This window comes from Limanda limanda, chromosome 3, assembly GCF_963576545.1.
Source record: "Limanda limanda chromosome 3, fLimLim1.1, whole genome shotgun sequence".
Taxonomy (NCBI): Eukaryota; Metazoa; Chordata; class Actinopteri; order Pleuronectiformes; family Pleuronectidae; genus Limanda; species Limanda limanda.
This window is the reverse complement of record NC_083638.1, coordinates 30,627,718-30,654,433: the sequence shown is the minus strand read 5'-3', so window position 1 is coordinate 30,654,433 and position 26,716 is coordinate 30,627,718. Positions and strand designations below refer to the sequence as shown.

General features: G+C 40.3%; 2 protein-coding genes across 2 annotated transcripts; one reads left to right on the top strand and one right to left on the bottom strand.

The window, feature by feature from the left end:
• Positions 1–1,879: 1,879 nt before the first annotated feature.
• LOC132998283 (AP-2 complex subunit alpha-2-like) lies at positions 1,880–21,989 on the top strand. Its single transcript, XM_061067836.1, has 22 exons — positions 1,880–2,064; positions 3,847–3,915; positions 5,797–5,939; positions 6,116–6,309; positions 7,483–7,612; positions 8,192–8,293; positions 8,400–8,508; positions 9,409–9,559; positions 9,755–9,923; positions 10,049–10,186; positions 10,274–10,456; positions 10,963–11,060; positions 11,480–11,711; positions 11,832–11,996; positions 12,786–12,919; positions 13,842–13,924; positions 14,346–14,436; positions 14,708–14,830; positions 14,910–15,026; positions 16,018–16,087; positions 18,709–18,843; positions 18,955–21,989. The coding sequence occupies exons 1-22, from the start codon at positions 1,998–2,000 to the stop codon at positions 19,030–19,032; spliced, it is 2,781 nt and encodes a 926-aa protein (XP_060923819.1). The 5' UTR covers positions 1,880–1,997; the 3' UTR covers positions 19,033–21,989.
• A 728-nt stretch (positions 21,990–22,717) lies between these two features.
• Positions 22,718–26,481, bottom strand: LOC132998284 (protein C19orf12 homolog). The gene is made up of 3 exons (XM_061067837.1): positions 26,415–26,481; positions 25,054–25,228; positions 22,718–24,018 (listed from the first exon to the last, which is right to left on the bottom strand). Exons 2-3 carry the CDS (start codon positions 25,211–25,213, stop codon positions 23,753–23,755), a joined length of 426 nt encoding a protein of 141 aa, XP_060923820.1. The 5' UTR covers positions 25,214–25,228; positions 26,415–26,481; the 3' UTR covers positions 22,718–23,752.
• Between the last annotated feature and the right edge of the window lie 235 nt (positions 26,482–26,716).

Below are 26,716 nucleotides of genomic sequence, written 5' to 3'. Positions count from 1 at the left end.
ATTTTTTTTTCCAAAATTCCCAAAATTCCCGAGCTTAACTCCCCATGGAAAGTTTCCGGAAAGTTTCCGGAAATTTACCGGAAACTTTCCGCCCTAATTATCATTAGTAATCTTACACCATTACAATGTTGTAATCCAGCAGGAGATGGTTTCTGTGTCCCTTTTGTTTAGTGTCTCAGTAAAAGTAATTTTTTGAATTATTTAGAGACAGATTGTTAGTCCCCAAGTCTTCCTCAGATAAACTATTCCAAAAGGCTTGGGCCCTGACACCTTCGGTCTTCTGTCTTGACTGAGGAACATCTAACAGGGCCTTATCAGAAGATCTCAGGCTATGGTGATTACTGATTTAGAAGCTCAGCCAAGTAGCTATGTGCCAACTTATGTAGTGCCTTAAAAAACGGTAACTTTAAATTGGTTCTTAAACACACGGGCAAGGAAAGATCCTTGTCAATGTCAACTTTATTTATATATCACAGTTAAAACAACTTGGTTGACCCAAGTGCTTTACAAAGTAAAAGGTACAACAATAAATCATTATTAAAATACTAATGATAATAAAATAAAATTAAATGATTTTAGACCATGGTGTACCCGTACCATCCATTTGCAGTTATACTCACAAATCTGAGGAAGGAACATGTGCCACCTCTTGCCATGTGTTTATGCTCGGCGCAAACCAATGTTCAGTGCTGAGATTTTCTATACTGTCAAACCCACCAATTCTGTCAAATCATCCACTGAAGAGGGCAGAGCCAGACTAACCAGTACATTGTAACAGATTTAAGAAAGAAACAAGAAACCAGAGTTCATCCAGACATTTTTATCACATTATTAGCACTGAAGTCAAACCACCATTACATTTTGTCTTTATCAGCGTGAGCAATTTTGTGTCAATTGAACAATGTTACAACAACTTCATTTTCACACTGATCACTAGTTGGCAGTATGACCCTGAGGAAATATTGATACATAGAGCACTGACAGACAGTAAGGCCCTATTGAAATTGTAAGGATTATTCTTTTTATTTATTTTTTTATTTTAAATTTTAATTTATTTATATATATATATATATATATATATATATATATATATTGGGATTGCAACCCTAGCCCTAACACTTCCCAAATTGTGTTTTTCCCTTCCGAAGGTTGTAGAAGCTCAGGGATGACCTTCCTTTATCCATAACCCTAACCCTAATTGCAACCCTAACCCTAATTGCAACCCTAAGCGTTACCCTAATTGCAACCCTAAGCGTAACCCTAACCCTAATTGCAACCCTAACCCTGACCTTTCACAAATTGGGTTTTTCCCTTCCTGAAGGTCGTAGAAGATCGGGTATGGTACCAATGGATCAGGAGTTCCTGCATTAGTGGGGGTAGCGCCTACGTGCAAGTCTCTACGACCTTCCTTTATAACTAACCCTAAATTGTATTCACTTTACCGGAAAAATAAGTCTGTTAACCACATTTAATAAGGGGAGGGATACATTCTAGAAAAAAAATATGGGATCATTTTTTCAAAAGCTCAAAAGAAATGCAACTAATTTGTTACTAATGACTTATGACTTATGACTATATTATTGAGAAATTATTTTTAAATTAATCAATTTTAAGATAAATGACGGTTGCACCACATGACATTTGTAAGGCCACGGCCAATTCATCTAGATGAAAAAACACTAAAATAGAATAATTTGTATATGATCTTATGTGTACACAACATTCCCAATATCCTAATAATTATAATAAATATTCTTTTGTTTTGTATTTTAAAATTGGCCTGTTGAAAGTCCTGATACGTCATTGACCCAGGCGTCATTCTGTGTGAACGCAGCCGCAGCGTGTCTGGATCCCGTCTACGTCATATCTCGGATCCCTGAGCTGCGGCTCTTCCTCCTCCTCCTTCTCCTCCTCCAAGCTGTGGCAAAACAACTGCGGAACAAGTTACCTCGTATGATCCGAGTGTTTGCCTCACAGGGGAAAGTAACAAGGAGAACATGCCTGCGGTCTCTAAAGGGGACGGGATGCGTGGCCTGGCCGTGTTCATCTCTGACATCAGGAACTGTGAGTTTGTTGATCCCACTCGTAAGCATCTTGGTTCGGCTAGTGACCAGTTAGCTCGCAGCTCTCACCTTATGTAAACCCGGCATGTTGTTCCCACAGCGTGTCGCGGAGTGTGTCTGGTTCTCCTCCTCACAGTTCACGGGGCTTTGCAAAGTGAATTTAGTCGGAACTGCACGAGAGAGGCGCTTAGCTAGCTAGCATGCACTAACGTTACTTAGTTAGCTGTTAGCATCCAGAAGCTATCGTCGAAGGGCGTGGACCGCACCGCCAGACGAAGATAACGACGAACTGGCATTTGTGTTGGTCTGTAGCGTTTCTGCTCCGTGCAGCCACATCCAAGCTTCATAGACTGTCACACCAGAAGTGTGGACTCCACTCTGACACCATTTATAACTTGTGTATGGAGACTTTGTGCGGGATGTGTGAGGGAACGTCTGAAGGACACATCATCAACAGCTCTGTGTGTTGGTCAAGTGTCCCGCTGACCGCCTGTACTAGAGCTGCCTGTCAGTATGATACGATTTATACCTAGCGGTAACACACATATCACACAATTATTGTGTTTATGTATTGATCTGTGTTTATCCATGTTACCCTCTGCCCCATCACCTTGTACGTTCCTTACATGTGAACATATAATTGATCTGATAAAGGTACTGCCTCGATCACAGTCACTGTTTATTAATCATTTTAAAATCACTGACAATAATTGTAATACTATGTAATAACAGTGATTGACATACACATAGCACAATTATGATTTGCAATTACTTGTAGTAATACTATTAATTACATAATTATTATATAAATGTTTTGCTTTTACATGGCATGTGTCTCACAACTATGAGAACACTGACTATCTACACGTAAGACACATTAATCGTTTAAGGAACATGTTTGAACAGTTTTCATAACTTGATAAAACAGACAATACACAGAGAAGATAGTCTGGTTAAGCTGGCTTTTATTTGTAAATATGTCTGAGGTGGCAGTTGGGCTGGGTGATTAAACAATAACAACGATTATAATAATATCACTTAATCATTATCAATATAACAAAAGTCAAATCCATTAATTATTGGCTGAGTCATGGCAGTGGCCTCTTATGAATATATTTTTGGTAAGGGTGAGAATTAGGGTTACCCTAACCACCCTTTCTTTACCAGTGATGCTGCTGCTGCAGATGTGCTTGGCTGCTGTGGATTGGATCAGTGAACAATTCCCCTTTCTGTCATAAACAAAGTGAACATGTAACACAATGCATTGACAAAATGTAGTGGAGAGGAAAGTACAGATATTTTCTGATGTATGTTGTGGAGTAAAAGTGAAAAGATCATCCCACCACTTGTTGTTAATCCAATAGAGCAAGTTTTGGTTGTGTTAGAATGATATAATTGCAGCTTTAGTATGCATCCAACAAATCAGCTGCAATGTGGCACTGTTGTGTCAACACGTTCAACTTGTTAAATCCCTGCTGGGAAGATTTGATGCTGTTCTTGGAGAAGTAATCAGTGATGATGTCCCTAGTTAAGTGTCCAATCTATGTAATAGACATCTGTATAATGGAGCTCAAATGATCTATATAAAAAAACACATAGAGACAGAAACACAAGAGCCATTCTCTTGCACCGAGAAAATGTTTAAATCATGATTAACACAGCTAGTAACATATTTAGAGTACATCAAAAAGGAGCAAATACAGAGCAAACAACTGGATGGTTTGTGACTGACCACATTATTGTAACATGCAATAACATGCAACATGTCTCTATTTATTTGCAGGTAAAAGTAAGGAGGCTGAGATAAAGAGGATAAACAAGGAACTGGCCAATATCCGTTCCAAATTTAAAGGTAGGTGAACAATTCTGAGAAATCAGGCTCAACTTACAGTATTTGCCACAGAGGGCCATGAGTTGCTCTTCTCGTTCTATCCAAAGTCTGACTCATGGCACCTGATTGGAATAAAGACCTTGGCCCTCCATGAAACAAGTTCCCCTGACTCTGTTTACTGCTGCTGATTCACAAACCAATGTTGTGACCCAGTTTTGACTTCGACCCTTTTCAGTTTATTCAGCTTTGTTTAAATAACTGTTGCTACGACTGCACTGTCAACAAGTCCACACACCTCTTTGTGAATATATCTGTTTCAGTGTCCTGTTAGTGTTGTTTCTCCTGCCACCTGTTCCACGCTGCCTATAATTAGTACTCTAGAATGAAGCTCCTCTGCTTGTAGAGCCCAGAAATCTGACCTGTGTAGTTTCTACCATATTACCTATGTGCCCTCCTTCTTCTCCATTATGTCAGAGAAGATTCTCATTGATGATGATCAGTTTTTCTATGTGTTTGACTTTTTAAAATCGTAAAAAAATGTCGCACTCGCATACAATCGAACACAGGAATATATGTTGGGGGAAAGTTTATTGTCAGCAGTCCAACAAGCCCTTTTTTCCGAGCCGTTGTGTTTTAGTTGCATATGAGGAAGCTCAACAGTTCAGTGGAGCAGAACTGTCGGTCACAGTAAAAAAATTATCCCGATTCAGACTCAGTAATGTCACATCTGAGCAGTTACAAGTGGGGTCCATTGTCATCATAAAGCAACATGTTGGTAGCTACAGACATAGCATTTCTCTGGACATCAGGACACAACTATCAAATCAATATAAAACTCTATAAGGAAATAGAATGCAAAATAACAACCATGGCCAAGTCCGTCCAGGATTTAGCCTCAAACTGATCACAAGAAGTAACAGAAATTTGACCGATCTCTGCAGCATTTGTCAGTTCAGTATTCCAGCAATAAAAAAATTAACCAAACACTACTGATTTCCATATGAGAAATGATGAAATCTAGCCTCTTTTTTTCTAGTCAAAGTCAAAACACAGTAGAAAGGAAGCTTTAGTCTCATTCTCTAAATGCAGTGGACTTTAGTTTACTGTGCAGTTTGGTGAACTTTGTATCCTAACAGCTTGTCCACTTTCCTTGCTTACAAGTTTCTGTGTTGCAGGATATATCATTTAGAAAACGGACTCTTGTCTGGAAATAACCCCACTGCCAATCTGTGATGTTTCTGCACCATTGCTCTCAGCTCCAGTCCAGTGTGTTAGCAAAGTCGACTAAACTCCCTTTGAACCAAACCCTGGTTCTACCTCCTCTGCTGCCATACAGTGTGATTGGGCCTTCAGCTGACAGTGCTGTTAGCAGCATGCAAGATGCTGTGTGATATGTTAGGATCTCTCATAACTAAACTATGGCCATACTGCACAGCTTCTTCAAATCTCTTTGACTCTGTCACAGAATCCGGGCGTAGTGCAGCTGCCTTGGCAGCGCATGGTGGTGGCCATGAATAATATATTTCTTTATAGTTTTAAGCATAGTGCATTGAAGGAAAAACGTGTTAAAATCTTGATTATTTATAAAATGTATTTGTTAATCAGACATAGTATCAACCACAAGCAGGAGACAAATTAAAACATGGACATAGCCCCAACTCGGAATATTCTAAATTCTTTCATTCCACCCATGGATTATAAAATAAATCCTCCCAACCCCCACCACCCTCCTTCCTCCGTCACTCTTCTGACTGAATGTATTATTTACCTCCTATTGTATCCAGGGAAATGACAGACCTCTGCATTTGTAAGTTCATAGCCATTCATCGCTATCTTTCTGTGTGTGTTGTGTGTGTGTGTGTGTGTGTGTCTGTGTGTGTACATTTGTGCATGTGTGGATAGGAGACAAGGCTCTAGATGGCTACAGTAAGAAAAAGTACGTCTGCAAGTTGCTTTTCATCTTTCTCCTGGGACATGATATTGACTTCGGACACATGGAGGCCGTCAACCTCCTCAGCTCCAACAAGTACACAGAGAAACAAATTGTAAGTGTCTCCTTAAGTTCATAAAGTGTCGATGTCTGAGAGATCATTAATCAATGATTATGTAAATATGTTTGATTGAAATTCCCATCAGAGTAGTGCTAACGGGTGTGTAAGTAACTTTTACAAACACAGTAGAATTTACTAAAAACTGTTTTCCAAAATACTTCTCCTTTCAGGGTTACCTGTTCATCTCAGTGCTGGTGAATTCTAACAGTGACCTGATCAGTCTCATCAACAATGGCATTAAGAATGACCTGGCCAGCCGCAACCCAACCTTCATGAACCTGGCTCTGCACTGCATCGCTAATGTGGGCAGCAGAGAGATGGCGGAGGCTTTCGCTTCTGAAATTCCCAGGATCTTGGTGGCAGGGTTTGTACATAAACATTAATGCATCTATAGAGGGTTAATGTGACTCTAGGCCATTTTCAGACATTACCTGCATGGCAAATCCAGAGAATTGGCTATGGAGTTCACCTGTAGTTTGCCTTTCACACATACACAACGCAATTGGAGGTTTTCAGCCAGGTGCAGAGGCAGGAAGTAACAATTAAGTCTGTTGCGAAAATCAAGTGATTTTCTTTACAACACACAGATCTGTTGTCGGCTGTTATCACCACAAACTCTCAAGACATCTTCATCTGTGTCTTCTATGTGTATGACACCGCTTTTTCATAAGGGGAGATATTTGTTTTGATTTATTATTTTTTTTGCATCTGTTGCACGTTAGAAGGCTCATCAGCCCCCCCCCCCAGGCAGATACAGTTTGAAGAAACTGCGGAGCCTCTCACTCAGACATGATTCTGCTATAGGGTGCACATCTACGAAGCAGGATCTTGAATTTGGCTTAAGTCTGATACAAAAAGCCTGCTACTGTAGATCGTGGAAAAAACTGGTTTTCAGCAGCTTAATTTCAGACATCTTGCAAACATTGGGTTAGCATCTTACAAAATAAGAAATGTTCTGAATAAAATCAGTTATTTTCTTCAATCTTTAATCCTTAAGATTTTAATTTCGCCTGACCCTATTTCTGTTTACTCTTCATAGTTTTTTCTGCAATTGCTCTTCATTGCATTTAAAGCCTTTAATGTGGGTCTTATATAATAGATTTGAATGCAGTGGGTGCAGTCAGCCATTCCTGCCATTTCAAGATTCACAGAGGGATGTACAGGAAACAGAGCTAGCACATTCAGCATTTCAAAGCGCCTCCCTGTCTATAACAGGATGAGGCTGGGCAGGGTGGTCTGTGCTCCACAGTTTCTCAGGCTGTGCTGTAAACACACATTAATGCTGCTAATATTCTGTTGCATCTCTGACAGAGCAGCCATCCCCAGTGGTTGATGCATGTAAATTCTTGTAAACTCTGGGACCTGTTCTCTTATAATGTACTTCATAAACAAACACAGGTATCTCCAAATTAAACACGACTGAAATCTTAAGGATTATAGTGTGAAACTGTGACAATGACAATTTCACAATTTCAAACTATATTATGTTTGTATTGATAAGTTAATAATCAAGTTGTATTGTGCTTGCTCCTATCAGGGACACCATGGACAGCGTGAAGCAGAGTGCAGCACTGTGTCTGCTGCGACTCAATAGGACGTCTCCTGACCTGGTGCCCATGGGTGAATGGACAGCTCGAGTGGTGCATCTGCTTAATGACCAGCACCTGGTAAGATCCTGCCCATGTCCCAGTTCCACACTACACAGTGGTTCGAGGACGTTTTGAGTTTGTAGTATCAAAATGAAGTACACTCAGAGAAGGAGGCATGCCCACTAAATACTGTCGATGAACACTGTTCTTGCACAATGCATTGCACAAAGGAAATGGAGCTTCTCGCTGATGAAATAAACTTGGTGGTGGTGAAATGGTTTGAAGAATTATTGAGAAACGTAACAAATCTTGGGGAAAACATTTTTTTTTAAGTTCCTTTGTAAAGTGTAAATTTGATTCAGTTTGATTGAAGTTCAACATGTTGTTGAGTTTTTCTTCTACAGTAACAGTTAAAACTGTTTACTGTAATAATTTGTATATAGTATTTATTGTATAATCAATCAATCAATCAAATTCTATTTGTATAGCCAATATTCACAAATCACAATTTGTCTCATAGGGTTATATTGTGTATAGCATTAGTATATCACTCATCACTTTCTCTGTAACCAAAACACAGTTGCCCAGAGGATGAAACACTTTGTTTGCTGGTCTGAACTTTTTGTTATAAAGCTGTGTGTGTGTGTCTGTTTTCAGGGAGTGGTGACAGCAGCCACCAGCCTTATTACCACTCTGGCTCAGAAGAGTCCTGACGACTTCAAAACCTCCATCTCACTTGCTGTGGCCAGGCTCAGCAGGGTGTGTCTCTTTCTCCAGCTTCACACAATGTCTCTACCTCACTGAGGTTGGAGAGGAAATCTGACTTGGCATCTGTTGACATCTTATCTTGTTCTTTCATGTCTAGATTGTGACATCCGCATCCATCGACCTACAGGACTACACATACTACTTCGTGGCTGCACCATGGCTATCTGTCAAATTGCTGCGTCTTCTTCAGTGCTACCCTCCACCTGGTATGATACATAACATTCCTCTGTGTCTGTAGGCCAGATAAACCATAGACCTGTGTGGAAACCTACTGTTCTACCATAAAAGTAGAAATAGTGAAATTTACCATTGGTAAATGGAGAAAACCTCTGTCATTGAAAACTTTTGCACATCTATTACGATTAACAATTACATATTTTCTAATTATTTGATCCACAGCAACATATTTCACCAACTTTCAGTTGAGTTGAATTTAATAATAATAATAATAATAATGATATAGATATTTATGGTCCCCACATGAATAATTTCATTATTCCACTTTATGTATTTTATAGTATTCTCCCTCTCTGCTACTGCCTGTTCATTCTCCACAGCACCATATTTTCATTACATTTCCGATGAGTGTAACTATTGATTCTAGATCGACAGTGTTTTTGCATAATCTTTGTATCTAGCACACGTTCATAAGGTTGAAAGTGATTCTTCTCATCTTTCTCTCAGAAAGAGGGTAATTAAGCACATTTGTCAAATTATTAAATTACTATGTTCCATGCCCCATATAACTAGAATCTTTGCACCCATCTTCAAGAGGAGTGTGACTTTTACAAAAGCAGATTCAACACCAGCTGGCACCTGAGTAGAAACATTTTAATATGAAGAAAATTAGTTTCGACATATCTTCTGATACTGTAAGTTTGGACAAAGAGGTGGAAAAACATTGCCAGTGCTCACTTAGATGTTAAGAAGAAAACCAGCAATGTGGGCTGCCTATTCAAGGCCGAAATGTCTCTTATCAAGTGACATGACACAGAGTGATGTTATTCAAGTTGATATAAAAACAATGTATGATGAAGGCGTTATACTGAGAGTTGGTGGAAGCAAAGACTTGGTGAGTGTTAAGGCCGAAGGCTGTGTTGTTGCAGAGGATGCAGCGCTGCGAAGTCGTCTCACCGAGTGTCTGGAGACCATCCTCAATAAAGCCCAGGAGCCACCCAAGTCCAAGAAGGTCCAGCACTCCAACGCAAAGAACGCTGTTCTGTTTGAAGCCATCGCCCTCATCATCCACCATGACAGGTTGTTCACATTCACAATGACTACCTTTGCTCAATTCCTGGTTTATAAGGGATTAAAGCTTTAGTGTCACTGGACAGATAAATGTTAGATTTTACCTCAGGTCAAAGCTGCTGTAGCTGTCATTTGGTCACACTTTGAATGTTGAAATGTGTTATTGGATGTTCTACAGTTCTGATTTTGAGTCTCGTCCCTCAGTGAGCCCACGCTGTTGGTACGGGCCTGTAACCAGTTAGGTCAGTTCCTGCAGCACAGGGAGACCAACCTCCGTTACTTGGCCCTGGAGAGCATGTGCACGCTGGCCAGCTCAGAGTTTTCTCACGAGGCAGTAAAGACACATATAGAAACTGTGATCAATGCTCTAAAGGTGAGTCCTTCATCAGTTGTGTAATGATAAACTTTTGCATTTTAAGTTGAACAAATATGTACATCGCTTTGTTAGTTAAGTCTCCTGTGTTTCACACCTTCTGTTAATGTGTGTCTTCAATACAGACAGAGCGGGACGTGAGTGTCCGTCAGCGGGCTGTGGATCTGCTCTACGCCATGTGTGACCGCAGCAATGCCAAGCAGATTGTTGCAGAGATGCTGAGCTACCTGGAGACGGCCGACTACTCGATCAGAGAGGAGATAGTGGGTCATCAGCATAAGCCTTACCATCGTTTTATATTCATATATGTGCTTCTCTCACCCTCAGCCTCTCGCTTCTCCCTCCCTCAGGTGCTTAAGGTGGCCATCCTGGCAGAGAAGTATGCTGTGGACTACACCTGGTACGTGGATACCATCCTCAACCTCATCCGCATGGCCGGCGACCATGTCAGTGAAGAAGTGTGGTATCGGGTCATTCAGATTGTCATAAACCAAGACGATGTCCAAGGCTATGCTGCCAAGACTGTCTTTGAGGTGAGTGGTTGCCACCTAAATTAAAATTGCTTTCAAACATGCACTGATTTTCCTGAAAGTTTCTGGCGGGACTGAATTTTAGAACACAGATGTCTGACTCGTTGCTCTGGACATTTTCCTGAACCTTTCCCTCCAGCTATTCAGTTAAAAGAATGGAAAATGTCACAGCGTGAGCCCATGTGAGAATACTGCAGAAAAAAAACTAATTCCCAGCGAGTGAGATCTTTGAAGAACCTACAGGTGTTGAACAGCTGTAGACAAAATAACTTTTCTGCAGCAGAATTTATACAACTTGCCGTTCCTCCTGAATGCTCTATCCAGGCGCCACCTCTTGCCTGAATGTTGTGGAATTTTTCCTGAACGCATCTGACCCGTTTAATCCTATGCTGCGTTCTTCATATGTGAAACATTTTCAGACAGAAAACAGCTTTAGAGTAGTCTGCAGTTTATTGTTTCTTCCACGTTAATCCTAACCCAATGTTGTCATGCCTTGTGAACTCTTTTAGGCACTACAGGCACCCGCCTGCCATGAGAACCTGGTGAAGGTGGGGGGTTACATCCTTGGAGAGTTTGGCAACTTAATTGCTGGTGACTCACGCTCCAGGTAAAATAATCCACATAGTGAAATTCTATGTTCTGAAAGTCCTATAATTTTTCCGCTGATGTTTCTGCTCAGCTCTTCTCTTTGATTTGGTTGGTTTTGAAAGTTTCTATAGGAAGATATTTTCTCACTTTCCTCAGGTGTTATCTGGACTTTAGCTATAGAAGTTTTATTTGTCACAATACTGAAAAATGACATTTGAAAAGTTACGTCTTCTCTAGAAAACGTCTCTTCTCTCTCCGACCTCAGTGACTATTTTCCTGAAATAGAGTAGCTTTAATGGAACCAACCCTTAATCTGCCATGTTAAAAACCTAACATGGTTTATTGACTTTTGTAATGTGATTTTGATCTAGTTCAGAGCTGACATCAGTAGGTTTTACTGTTAATATGTTGTCTTCCTTTGTGTCTTTTTTTATTCAGCCCTCTGATCCAGTTCAACCTTCTTCACTCCAAGTTTCATCTCTGCTCTGTGCCAACTCGTGCACTGCTGCTGTCGGCTTACATCAAGTTCATTAACTTGTTTCCAGAAATAAAGGCCACGATCCAAGAAGTCCTCCGGTCGGACAGCCAGCTCCGAAACGCTGACGTTGAACTTCAGCAGAGAGCCGTCGAGTACTTGAGGCTCAGCTGCATTGCCAGCACTGATATATTGGTTTGTGAATAATTATGCAGCGAGTGGACAGAATATTTATAACACTCTCCTCTGTTACTGTTAACTGCAACTTGCTTCACATTCCTGTCTGTCTCTCCCTCTCTCCCTGTCTCTTCATAGGCCACAGTCTTAGAAGAAATGCCTCCTTTCCCAGAGAGAGAGTCGTCAATCCTTACAAAGCTGAAGAGAAAGAAGGGCCCGGGCAATCTGCCCGATATCGATGACGCCCGGCGGAATGTTAATGGCAACACTGAGCACATCGAGAAAACTGAAGCCACTAACAAGGTGACTCCACAGTAGCTCTGCAATAAATAGCTGTATAATAAGGTCAGCACAGTATTTTAAATGCGTGCCACACAGAGCACTACTTATCCCTGCATCACATAAACATTATCGCTTTCATATTCTGCATATTCTGCATATTGCTCCTTAATAGTTTATAGCCTTACCTTTCTTTTCCTTTCTTTTTAATATTTACTTGACCATCACCTTGCCATGTCTCCTTTACTCCCTGGCTTTCCTCTCCTCTTTCTTTTCCTCCATCAGTCTTCTCTTTCGCTGTTGGCAGACCTTCAAACTACCAACAGACCCCGCCCTGCCTCTTCTAGCCCCGTCATTCTCTCTGCTGGGATCATGGTATATAGATAGTTAGAAACAACACATAGCAAAGTGAATGACTGAGTGAATATTTATTACCCCTGCGAGTGACAGCTGCTCTTGTCTCGTGTGTTTTCTAATTATGTGGTTTGATTATTGCAAATGTATCTGTTTGGCCGCCATTAGTGCTTTATTATACCAAGTGATCTGAAGTTCACTGTATAGAAATGAACCAGAGCTGAAGTGTTAATAGGTCGTACAGTGTGGCGTTCTTCAGTCAGTAGCCCTTCCCAGACACTGACGGTGTGTTTTAACTCTCAGTTTACAGTCAATCAACAGTATTTGAAATGCTCAAACACACAATAGCTGGAGTTATTTTGTATTCAAGTATTCATAATACTTGCACTCAGATTTAGTTGTGCTCTGTTTGTAGATACTGTGTGTTTAAGATTATGTCTGCTGATGTTTCTCTCCCAGGACTCCACTCACTCCTTCACAGACCTGCTGAATCTTAACTCGACCCCTTCAGCAGGACCCAATCTGCTGATAGATGTCTTCTCTGACAGCTCTACCCTGGAGGCCACAGACGTGTGCGAGGAAAACTTTACCAGGTGAGACCATACTGGGGTTTTTTTTGAGGAAATTTGCTGACAAATGGAGGTTACAGCTGTTTGTAAATAGCCACATATACAGTAATCCTCATTCAATAAAATATGAAGAGGTACTCTACAGAGTTTTCTGTTGGGCTCCATGTCTGAGTGATTAAATGGAAAGTCTATCAATGTCTTGAGTAAATTGTTGACTGTGTAGTCCCACTCAACTGAACGGTAGATTTTACGCATGATCCCCAGCTTTTGGAACCAGAAGAGCTACTTTTGTAACAAATACAACAAACTCCATAGAGAATTCTTCATATTTTAAGTTTCCTCGCTGAATACTGGAGATAAATGCTGCTTTCTAATGACGTCTACGTTTTTGTTGTTTTTTAACTGATCTACAATTCGGCATTAGTCTTTGACTTGTTGTGCCTGATTCTGGCAATTGAAGCTACAGTTATCAATCAGTTCCACACTTCTCACAGGAGATTGTACCCGTTTTTTAAAGTTACCTAGAGCAAGAACAGCCGTTCAGGGTAAGGAGAATGAGTTAAGTAAAACCATTCTCTTTATTCCAGTCAGTGAACCATCAAACCAATGATGTAGCTGCAATTTAAAGTAAAGAACTTTTAATTTCTCATATGCCTCAAACTCCAGAAACACGGAATCTAGTTTTTCCCCTTATGGAGAAAGACAGTGTCTTTTATTAGACCCTATCCTCCTAGCATATCTAAGAACACAACTTTAAAAAACTCCACTGTAGCTTGTAAAAAAGTCTTTATATATTTTGCATCAGTAAACTGATGCATCTGGTCTGAACAGCCTCCTGCCTTTTTTCCATGTTTTTCCATTGTGAAAACATTTTAAACATTTCTTAAAGCAGAAGTTTTCAAAACTCTGTGTTGTAAATGTGTAATTGTGTGCTTTTAAATTCCAGATTTGTGTGTAAGAACAACGGTGTTATCTATGAGAACCAGCTTTTGCAGATTGGACTGAAGTCTGAGTACAGACAGAACCTGGGTAAGAAGCTTGATATCACAATGTCTTTATAATAGGTCAGAATGGTGCATCTTTTACTGCTGGGAAGTCACATCAGACTTTTAAATCTTAAGCTTCTTTTACACAGCCTGCTCAAGGCAGCAATGTTGTGCATTAACTCTGTCAATCCATTGTCTGCAAAAGAACAGGGAACTTGTGGTAAGGGGGGGGCTGACATGGCTGCAAAAAAACGCTGACACTGTTGTTACACATCCTGTCTCACAGGGGCAATGATATGTCAGCTTGTTTGGTTCAGTATAAACCAGCAAATGAGGGAATCTGAATGAAATTGCAGACACTTTTGTATAGTGTATGGAGTATATCATTTTACATGTAGTGGATACTGGTCAGATTTGAATTGTTCTACAGGAGGAACTGAATGATTGTTCCTGTTGTCCTCCAGGTCGCGTGCACATGTTTTATGGCAACAAGACATCTACCCAGTTCCTCAGCTTCTCCTCATCAGTGACCAGTTCTGATGCACTCCTGACTCATATCCTTTCTACTGCTCAGTGGCTTCTGGTGACACTAACGTAGCACTGGAGTTTACTTAATGCAACTAAATCAACAAGTTCTACTACTACTACTTCTCAGTCTATTGGTTTTTGAAGGTCACTCAAATTGTCTATAAAAAATAAATACTCAGTTCGCCTTCAAGCACAACAGAAAGGGTCTTGTAAATAGGTATCAATACTATTCAGTACTGATGCTGTCAGGCTTGTGTTGTTTAGTTATTGGTAGAATCCTTGACTCCTCCTCTCCACAGCTGAATGTCCAGACTAAGACAGTAGAACCCGTAGTAGAAGGTGGGGCTCAGGCCCAGCAGATCCTCAACATTGAGTGCGTGTCAGATTTCACGGATGCACTGATCCTCAACATACAGTTCAGGTTGGTGTCCGAATCCATCCTTTGTTGTTTCTGGTATCCAGTGAAATATCTGCTGATTCCTCACTTTGTATGTGAACAGGTACGGTGGAGCTCTTCAGAACATTGCAGTGAAACTTCCTGTGATGCTGAACAAGTTTTTCCAGCCCACCGAGATGATGTCCGAGGACTTCTTCCAACGCTGGAAACAGCTTGGAGCGTAAGACTCTCTCCATTTTATCAGTGCTATGCTGCTTTTTCCTGTCAGCAGTGATGTTCCTTCCTGTGTTTCATATCTCTGTCAGAAGAAAAACCAACAGTGGAACAACATCAGTTCAACTTTTTTTTTTACATTTACTGTCTCATTATTAATTGATTAATAAAATGATTTTTAAAAAATCAACAGATTAATCAGGAAGTATAACAGTTTTAGTTGCATCACTTGTTGAAGCCAGTTCTTTTTATTAAAATAAGATTATGCGAGTGCTCCAAAATCTCTTATTTTAGCAGGCTTTTTATCTTAAGCTGGCATCACATTTGCCACTTTCTTCTGAGACAAATATTATATTTGATATATCTGCTGTAACAAATTCAAATTAAGTAAAAACTCCCTGAAACCTGGCGGTGGTACTCGATCAAAGCTATTTTTTAGGTAACAACATACCTAGGGTTTCTTTGGAGTCTTAAAAGTCTAAAACTTTGATAAATGTAAGATATAATTATTATTATGAAATAATTCTATAGCAGTGCCTGTTCTCCACATGCCTGTTTGAAATGGGCTGTTTGCCTGGCCTGTGTTAATGCTCGTTGCAGCTCTCTTGCTGAAGCTGTTAAAGTGAGCAATGAGGAAACCAGATTCTAATGTTATAGTCTGGGTTTTTCATAGAATGAAACTGAGTTTGCTTTATTACCTTTCAAATTTGTTGTTTATATGTAAATTCGAATTATTAGCTTGACTGGTGGAATTTCTTTTCAATATTGCATGTATTAACTATGTCTTAAATATGTTTAGGTAGGTGCAAATACACATTATTTGGGAGGATTTATTTATTTATTTAAAGGAAGCATGTAACAACAAAAAGTTGAAACAGAAAGAGGTTGTGTATATATGAGGTTTTGTTGTTGATGTTTTTCTATAGTAACATGATGTTATTTTCCTCCTTTTGAAAATCAGTATGTACCCCCCCCCCCCCTTCTCTCTGTGTCCTCAGGCCTCAGCAAGAGGTTCAGAAAATCTTCAAAGCCCAACACCCGATGGACACAGACGTTATCAAGGCCAAGGTACCAAAACAATCCAACCTTTTTAATAGAAACTGCTCAGCTGCTGACATACACCAGCTCATTGCGAGATGCTCCTTTGTTTGCTGTGATTATACACACATCATCACAGCAAAGAGAACATCTTCATTAATGGTCTGCTCCCTTTGGTTGTTTTTGCTCCAAGTTTTCTACTGATTGTAATAGTGCTCCATTTAGCATATAAGTATATATTTAGTATCTATTTCATTTATTTTATGTCTGATTCAAAACCTATAGATCATTCTTCAGACACTACAGGTGTAACAGGCCAAATTAACCCCCGCCCAAATTAAACCCGGGTATACTTTGGCCCGGGCCAGAGTATACCCCGGGGGATAAACTGGCCTAGGCCAAACTATACCCTGGGGTGTAAAACAGCCTAGGCCATACTATACCCCTCCAGGCCAGAGTATACCCTAGGGGATACACTGTCCAAGGCAAAACTATACATGGTGGATATGTGGTTGATTTAGCTCTAAGGTCAGGTAAGCATAGTAGTTGTATTGTGCTATCAAAGAATTTGAATCTTCAAAATCTAGGCTTGATATTCTCTTATATTTTAATGATAATTTACACTGCATTAATTGGAATTGGAACCAGGGTCTCATTTGTAACAGTTGCGTACGCACAGAACGGGCCTGAAACGTGCGTACGCCACCTCTCACGCCAACGTTGGGATTTATAAAAACAAACTTGACGGGAGAATTTGCGTATTTGCACGCAAACTCTGACCCATGCGTACGAACGTTTTGGAGACGGGAAAGAGCGCAGAGAGAACCCAGTGCACAGAGCGCACTGGAGATCACTTACAACAAATTAAGAAACTTTCCAAATAATATCCCAGAGGAGGTGAGGATCCACTGATGTGAGGGAATCAGTGGAGCGGGGATCTGCTCGATGTGTGCATGTGAATGGAAGGACGAGGAGGAAGCGAGGGTTCAGTGATGTCTGATCTCACACAGTGTGTTATCCACAGCAGCAGCGGCAGAGTTTCAGTGTATTTTCTTTATTAGTGACATCACTGCTGTCCCATAAAGTCGCTCTTCACCTCCACCTCGCTAACAAACACCTCGATGTCAGTGTCAGAAAGTTTCACTTCCTCTTCACATCGCTTGATGCGCTGACTCCGTCAGGACTCACGTTGGAAACCCATTGGTCAGCAGCACCAAATAATATTCACGCCGTGCTTTGCATTGACCATTCATGGTTGAAAGTGGGCGTGTGGAGGGCGGATTTGGAGGCAGATCCACGTACGAACGCTTCCAGGTGGACTTGGATTTATAAAGCGAACAATGCGTTCAGGTGTACGTGCGCACAATTTTATAAATCAGAATTATCTTTTGCCTACGCCATTTCCGGCTTTTGTACATACGTACACTTTTAGTATGAATCCTATGCACTCTTTTATAAATGAGACCCCAGAAGCGTGCCTTTGATCACCGACACCACAGCAAAAAAGAAATTTAGAGTTTTAAGATTTAAGTTAGTTTGCTTTCTCCCTTCATTTACCTGTCAAAGCTGAACCCCCAATAAAATGTTGAAAAATTCAGTAATTATTGTGTATATGATTCAACACTACTGATATCATGGGGGTATAATCTGGCCTGAGGGGTATAAATTGGCCTAGGCCATAATATACCCGGGGTATAATCTAGCCTAGGCCACTTTAACCCCGGGTATAGACGGGCCGGGGGGTTTACTATGGCCTGTTACACCGGCATGAAGTAACATTAGAGTCCAAAACTATTTTTTTCTATTTTAATTCTTAACTACATCAGACTAAAATTCAGTGGGAAAAGAATTGGCTGTAAATGAAACTCACAGATGATGTTGATGATGTCAATGCTGATTTCAGACATGAACTGAAGTCTGGACATTTTCTTGAGATCAGAGGGAATGAATGTGAGACGGTGATCACTTGAGTGATCCCCTGTGAGAATACAGCAGGAAAATGTCCGGAGAACACACAGCCAGTGGCTGTGTATTCTCCGGACATCTCCGGACTGGGCCTGTTGATAATGTGCTTAACAAGTGAAATAGAAAAAACAAAATGAACACATAGATCTCGCGATGAAAAAGAGAGGCCATAGACACTGCGATTTCAGAGCGTTTGATGATAAGAGCAGGCACCTGTGTCGTTGTGCTTCAGTCAAAAACATGTGATTTCCACAACAGACTTAATATGTTCTGTCCTGCCTCCTGCTGCTCTCCCCAGCCGTCACTCCTCACATGAACCCTTCTAGATATTATCCAGTTGTTCTGAACGTGTCTAGCCCAGACAATCTCCTGCTGTGTTCTTCATAACTGAAAGGAAAAATTAAACTCAACATTTAACATTAACCGGAGTTCATGTCTGAAAACAGCTATGTTCTCATGTGTCTGATAAATTCCCATGTGATGGAACAGTGTATTCAGAATGAATGCAGATCATTTTATTAAGGCAACAACCTGCACCAATAATAGCAGTCTGTGATCATCACTGTTGCAGACAACGGGGAACAGAATTTAAAAAATGGATCTAGACTCAAGGTCCACGTTGTTCAGACAGACTTCAGCCCTGTGTGGAAAACATTTTGATCTCTCTTGTGTATGTTCTCATGCAGATCTTAGGTTTCGGCGTCGCTCTGTTGGAGCAGGTGGATCCCAATCCTGAAAACTTTGTCGGAGCTGGAGTCATTCACACTAAGAACACTCAGGTGGGCTGCCTGCTCAGACTGGAGCCCAACGCACCAGCCGAGGTAAACACACACGCACACACACAGACACGCACACACGCCAATCTTATACTCCTCTCTGTATTGAACCACCATCACTCAGACTGAGTAACTGTGTTTGTATTTTCTGTGCAGATGTACCGTCTGACCCTCCGGACCAGCAGGGAATCAGTGTCTCAGAGACTGTGTGACCTCCTCTCTGAACAGTTTTAGACTCAACACAGCTCCAGCATTTTTTACACCTTTACTCTCCTTTGATTGGAACTGATGTATTGTACTGTGTACATTCTCTTTTTTATTCAAGTTATTTTTCACACATATCTTTACTAATGTTTCACTGGTTTCAACCTAGATTATGTGTGTGTGATCTATGTGTTTGCACACACGCTGTGAACACCTCTGAATGATCGTATGTTCTGCAGCTCTGAACAGTTTAGTTTTTGGACATGGTCACACGTACGCAAATGCAGGCAAATGAAGGGTTGAGCTCCATGTGAAGCCACACTGGAGATTTTCTTCACCACAGGAAGTGAATGTTTTATTCGCCCTTGCTCACAAAGGTTGGAAGTGAACAGAAATCGAAGGTTCGCCAGTGTTACATTTACGTATGTGTGTCCAGGCCCTTAGTGGGTTTTAGCTGCTTGGTTACTGCCTTTCTTATTCAGATATTTTGAAGAGTCGCTGTAGAGACATGAATGAGACCGAGTCAGTTGAAAATCTCAGTAGTAGAAGAAGAAGAATTTACCAATGATCTCAACAATGAATTCAGTTGTTTCAAATAATTGTGACACAAGACTGCAAAGCTTTTCCTCGTCTCCTCACCCACTTGCACTTTTGTAAAAACACCAAAGTCATCTCAAGAGGAAAATCAAAGCTTTGTAATTTTAGTTTCATTGGGGAAGATTTTAGCTGCATTCAGCACAAATTTTACACATAGAATCCTGACATTCGGATAAAAGGTATGGATATAGAACAGCAGGTAGCAGATGGATAATCAGCTTCTCACGGTGAAGAAGTCCTTTTGTTTCCAGGTTCTCTGCTTCTCTTAAGTGCCTCTAAATCTTCTCTGTCAAGAAGAGAAAGAGTCTTCAAACAGACGAGAGTCTAAAGCACCACACTACACTTCTTCACAGAACACTGCCAAACCGGTGATATTCCCATGTCTCTATAACCAAGTGTATTTTCTCTTTTATAAAATGTACCTGTATGATCATACTTGATGCTTTGGCTCTGTCCAAAGGTGAAAAGGATATCCTGCCGTCACGTCTAAAGCAGGATTTAAAACATCAAGCTGCAGTTTGATATGTCAAAGGCCTAACCCCTGTAAAACAGCAGTTTCTATTTTTCACATGGCTGTTTTTGTACAAACAAACAAGACATGACAGGTTATTTAATTAGAGGTGTATGTAGTGGGGTATTGTTTTTCACCATTGGACTCAGCGAGTAAAGTGGCTTTCGCCTGTTTCCTGTCTGTAATGCTAAAGTAGTAGTACAGTCTGACTTAGCTTAATTTCTTTCTCAGACAGTGAAAGGAGAGTGAGATCTCACTCTGAGCATGTAAGTGAAAAGATCGTAAACTATTTCTTCCATGGTTAAACAACTCACCTATAGAAGTTACCTTATCTGGACCTGAAAAGCTTTTCTGTGACTATGCGCCTATAACGTATATATTCACTCGTGTCTTGTCAGGTGCCCCAGTGTCACTTTGTGTTTCCTGTTCAGCACAAATGTGGAAGGTCGGGGACTTCTGATGTGTAGCAATGAGTGAAATGATTAGTTTGCAATGATTAGAAGAAAGTGTAATTGCTACTGCCCACTTGACAATGTTCTTTCTAATCTGTTTCCTGTATTATAGTGCTTGTGTTTAGTGTGAAAGGTGTTGTGAGACAAACACAGAATTAGCACCTGACTGATTCTCCTCTGAAGTATTATGTTTGTTTAATTGTAATCTTTCAATTCTTTATTCTGTTTTTTTGCGACTGAACTGTTGTGGCTCCGACAGAGCGCTCTGCTCAGAGTCAGACCGCTGCCCACAACCTGCCCACCAGCACCAAATGAAACACAGTGTTTCAGTAACACAACATAGATGAGAGCAGGCCGCCAGAAACACACCTAAATAAATGCTGATCATATTCAGAGTTTGCTACATGTGTAATTAGGCTGCTTGTTATAATCTCTGAGGTGATAATTCAATGTTCTGTTTACAGCTTGTTTTCCGCACATGGCACAACAATTCAGTGAATGCATGTTCAAAGCAGCAGAACCTGTGTCTTTTCATATTTTTGTGCAGTATACTCATGTGTGGGTCAGTGTATTGTACAGACTAAACACAACATCTATTGTATATCCTCATACAATAGATGTTTTTACAAATAAACACAAGTGTAATCATATTACTTACCTTTTTATGGAAATAAACATTTAATACACTAAAATTATATAATATGGTCAATATGACTCATTTGAAACCCTTTTCTTGAAACCCATGACTTGAGTACTCAAGTTCAGGTCCTGGAGTGAGTGAGTGGAAATGTGTGTTCTGCTTTCTGATATAGACATGATTTTAAAGAAATGGCGGCACCACTTGATTTGTCTACTTCCTATCCTGTATTGATTGTTATAAAAAGATAAAACACATAAAGGGAGGTAATGATTTAATCCGATCCTTATGATTCCCTTTCCATTTAATGTTCAACCCATTACAAGGTCGCATAATTTTGATTTTTGTTATTGATTTCTATTTTAAATATATCCCCATGAGAAGTGTGTATGTGTGAGCTCTGTATAAATGTAGCAATTCCCACAACTAAATGTAAACTAACACAATATGAGCGTCATTTCAAAGAACAGCACATTTAGCTACACTTCATCTCTGTTCATTGAGGTATTGAAGGTCCACTGAATCTATTTCCTTATCTTTTCCCTAAATATTGTCACTACAGCTTTATTCAGTGCTCACTCTTCAACCTCTATCAGAGGATCCAGAACTTCAAGTAAAACTGAATATCTTCTTCTGGACTTTATGACAAAACCGGAGCACCACTTTGTTTCACATCAGACCGGTGAACAGTTGTTTAATGGGACTTCACAGTTGATTTGTTGTTGATGTCAAAGATGAAATGTAGCAACAGATGTGGAATACAAAAAATACATATTGTTGAAATAACAAATGCTTGAAATTGTGTTTTTACCCCTTCCCCACATCCCTGTGCTTTTGACTAAAAGTTTTCATCTGGAGCCTGTATAAGCAGAGACAGTAAAAAGTGGGATTCTATGTGTAAAGTAGAGTGGGTCTCTGTTGAGCGCATATCTCCACCAAGGCCCAGCAGTCACATAAAATTAAATCAAGCTGCACCAAATTTCACACACATAAAAAACAGTTCTCTCGAAAATGTCAATTTTTTTTCTTCACGAACCATGAGTAATTCTCTTGGAAACTGGTGAAAATGTTGAAATTTCTCACAGAGATTGAAGAGATCGAGCGATATCAACTTCCTGGATCTGCCCCAGAATTAAATGATTTATTATCTGACTCAAACTACATCCTTCAACCAGGTTTCATGGTAATCATTTCACTTGTTTTTGTGTTATTTTGCTTACAAACTAACAATCAGACAGGGGTGAAAACATAACCTCCTTGGAGAGATAAATATGATCCGTTGTTCATTTCCTGAGTGTGTTACAAAGGTGGAAGGTAGAAAACCAGTGACATTACAGTTTACATCCACGTCTGTCCAAATTCATGTGTATGTAGTTGGGATTTTGAAGAAATTTAACAGGTCTTTAATGTATTATTTCACAATAAGATATAACTTCTGGAGTTGGGCCAATAGTGTGTTGTGACTATTGTACATGTTTTGAGAATTGTAAATAGTCAAATTATCAGTCGAAGGCATGATAGAATCCCATGTTTATTTTATTGAAACACAAGCAATGTTTTTTAAATATAAGGCCATGATTTTTTTTTTAATGATCAATCATTTCATACAAATATATATAAAAAAATGAATCAAATCAATACTTGGTGTTTTCACCTTCTGGCTTTAGACCAGTTCTTTTTGTTAGACTTTTGCACAAGGTAGAAGGTTGTTTGTTCAAATCAACCTGGAGTCCCTTCATGTGATCTCACTCTGTCTCTGTGCAGGACCCCTCGTTTTCTGAGGACACTGGGTTCTTTAAGCCTATGGCTGAATGTTAGGGCTCGTTGACCAATCAGACACCTCCCTGATCAAGTTGTATGATGGCTGCAAATAAAAACATCTGGAGAACTATTAATCACACCCTGATACAGAGTGTGTGATTTATAACACAACATTGTAATCCAGAATAAATGATTGGACTGGGCTCAATATCTTAGAGGTTACAGAGTTGTGTGTTTCAATGACGTTTCAATGGTGACTGTCAGTTAAGGCACATTTACATGAAAATGTACAACAGCAGGAGAGCCCTGCACATGATATTGCTCAAAGTCTAGTCTCTAAACCAATGCCACACAAGAGGCTGTGCCATAGACCCTCAGACAGCCCGCTGTGAGACATGTGCAGGGCTTCCTGTGCTTCATTGAAACTGTTTTAGAGACATGTTGATTCAACTGTATGATCCGTTTGGAGGATGAACTTTACACAGAGGTGTCTCTGTTTCCCTTATTGTATGTAGAGAGGTGTTAATATTATGATGTCCACTTCGGCCTCTAAAAAGACAGTCGACTTGAATCACCAGTTCTCGAAGACAGTTCCCACATGAGGGAAAAGGGTTTCTTTGTTGTTGGGGTCAGCCCTCTGAGGATAGTGAAAGCTGACAACCTAATTTGACACAATCATGAAGGTTAAACAGCCAGAAACAAAAATACATTGTCTACATATATGTATACATTGTTCTGGCTGTTTGTCAGGTCTAACTAGAAAACCTGGGGAAGTCCATTTGTGTGAGCGACTCAGTCCTGATAACGCACATCTGCTCTGAGTTCCTTTGCAACATAGTTGAGCAGCGCAGCGGTGACCTGCTGCTGGAGAGTGGCGTTGCCCATCACAAGAGCGATGAGCTGGGCTACGTCTGTCCAGTCCAGGCTGCCCAGGACGGCCACAATGTCAGTATAGAGCTTCTGTTTCTGGTTTTGTGGCAGCTCCATCAGGATCTCAGGTAGAGGCCTGAACGTGCCGCTGGTCAGCCAGCTGCCCAAGAGACCACCAACCGCTCCGCCTGGCAGACACACAACGATGAGGAGGAAGTGGATACAGGGTCAGTTATAGGTTTAGAGCCAAACTGATCTATCAGTTGGCTAAACATATCAGTGTCCGCCCTTAACAGACGTATAAGTATCTGAGTTTATGTTTGCCAATATAGAAACGTATTATACAGAATAAACAATTCAGAAAATATATGCATTTATGTTAAGATCCTATGTGTATGTAATTCCTTACTTCAAGCTCTATAGATTTAGTTGTATTTGTGTCTTATTTGTATTTATAGTTATTCATACGTTTATGGTTAAACTAAACAAGTTTATTTTTTAGTGGAGTTTTCTCTATTCTATTCAATGAAAGTGGGTACTACTGTTAACTGTTGAAAATGAACCAGATGGGTTTTATCCAAAAATTTGATAGACTGTGTGGCCAGTGGGAAAGTTATGTAATCAAGGACTACTGTATGACAGAGATAACACTAACTACTGCAGCAACTCTATTGGGAAGTGTCTCAGTCTGACAGGAAACAGAACCATTACAAATTACTGAGCCCATGGTGACATCTTTGAATTGATTGCTCTGTATGATCAAGAATTAAAGACACAGAAGAGAGCAGGAGAATCTCCACAGGATTCACTGCGGGCTAGTGGGGGGTTGATTTAGCTTTTTACACGCGACAGATGCCAAAATCAAAACAAAACCCATTGAGAATATAACTATCTCCACATGAAACAGTGGTGCCATGCAAGTGGAAAACACTGATGCAGAAGTTACATCCTGCCTCTGCCTGCTGCTCCACCCTTCACCTGAATGCTCCTGTGATTTATGTGCATGTGAATGAGTCTGGGTGGAGAATCTCCTGCTGCATTGTGCATGTGTGAAAGGCAAAACTCTGCAGAATGTACAGACCCAGTTCTGCAGAATACCTTTTGGTGGTCCCGACTAAAAAAAAACAGCTCCAGTGTGGGCGACATGTGGACCAGCTGTTATATAATGACATTACAAATACAGTAATCAGGTCTGGTGTTTTAGTGACGGTGTCAGTTCTTACCCACAGCGATCCCAGGAGGTCCACAGAGCATCCCACCTAGGAAGGCAGTCCCTCCGGCCACCATCGCTCCTTTGGTGGAGTTTTTCACCGCGACCTTGATCTGATCATGTGCTGATATTTCACAGCACAGACGCATGACGTCATTCATGTGGGGGGGCATCTCTGTGTTGAGGCACTGGCAAGACAGGAAGGCAGAGGGTCAACTCTACTGTGGAATCTTCATTAGGAGCAAGAAGGAGCCCAGCTGTAAGCCGTGGCTCAGACGAGACCACTGACAAGACAGTGTTAGGATAAAGCATCTTCCTCACTTAGCATCATCACTAAAATAAAATCAACAGTATTAAAATATAGCTTATATAATTCAGCCTGTGACTCTACACACTGAGTGTCTTGTATAACTTCTCTACAGCTTCACTTAGTATATCACAGTCAGTAGATTTCTTCAGACAGGGACAGAAGTATAATGAGGTGAAACGTTAACAGGGAAGAATATGAATGAGAATAAAGTTACAGTGACATATTGGTGGTCATGCTAAACTTTCCTTAGCTGTTATTGTTGGTGATTGGTGAAATTCCCAAAAATAATTTGCAATGAAAGAATTATAAGAATACATTGATGTGAACCAGGTCATATAAGCAGCGGTGGTAGTTTTTTCTTTAAAAAAATCCACAGTTCTCTAACTTAGGTTTGCCCATACTGTATTTTCTAATGCAGCTGACTTCATACTGATGAGGTTGAGCTCAACTACAATTAACTACAGTCCTGTGATGAATCCTCCCAACATGAAGGTCATAGTAATACAATATGATATGATATAATTAACTGGAATGTTGTTGAACTAGGAGGAAGAAAAAAAAGGTGCAGCACACTGAAGGCTACACACGAATAAATGCTTTCACTTTTACTTCCATACAGCATAAACGAAAGTTGAATTATTTATATACACAGTGTAAACAGCTTTTAAATTTTTTTTTTTTAAATTATATTAAAGTAACGTAATGCTTGTTCGCGCCTGATGACAATTCATATTATACCACAAATACAATGTACGTGTTTGACTGCACACTAAGGCTATGACCATAGTTTTTATTATTACTAAATCCACTAGTTTCTGAATGGAGTTTGTTGGGAGAGCTTCGCAGTGTGGTTTAAACCGTGTCTGATACAGTACATGAGCTAGTGTCCAGTCCTGTCACTGACACTAGGAGCTGAAGACAGTGGTAAACAACGAGGATTTGACTCAACTTCAATATCAAGTTTCCGCTCGGTTTGAAACCGGAACCACGCGCTGAGCACATCCGCTCAAACATCCCCTCCAGTGTAGGTCTAGTACAGTTGGTGTTAAACATGAGTTTCTTACCTTCAGTCTGCTGAACTATCAAACTTCAGGTTGTATTCCACACATGGATGTGCTCCGACGATCTTGAACTTCTTCGTCCTCCCTTTCTTTACAGTCTGGCAACAACGTCCAGGTGCATTAGCGCCACCTTCTGACCAGGAGTGTGTGTGACCTGCTATATTCTATATGTAGTTGTTGTAGCAGAAGGTTAGTGCACAGCATCCTAAAGCTACAGTATTGCACAGATTACATAGCTTTATCAAACATTGTACACACACACTTAACTTTAAGTTCCTGTTAATATTAAATCTATGTCACATTAT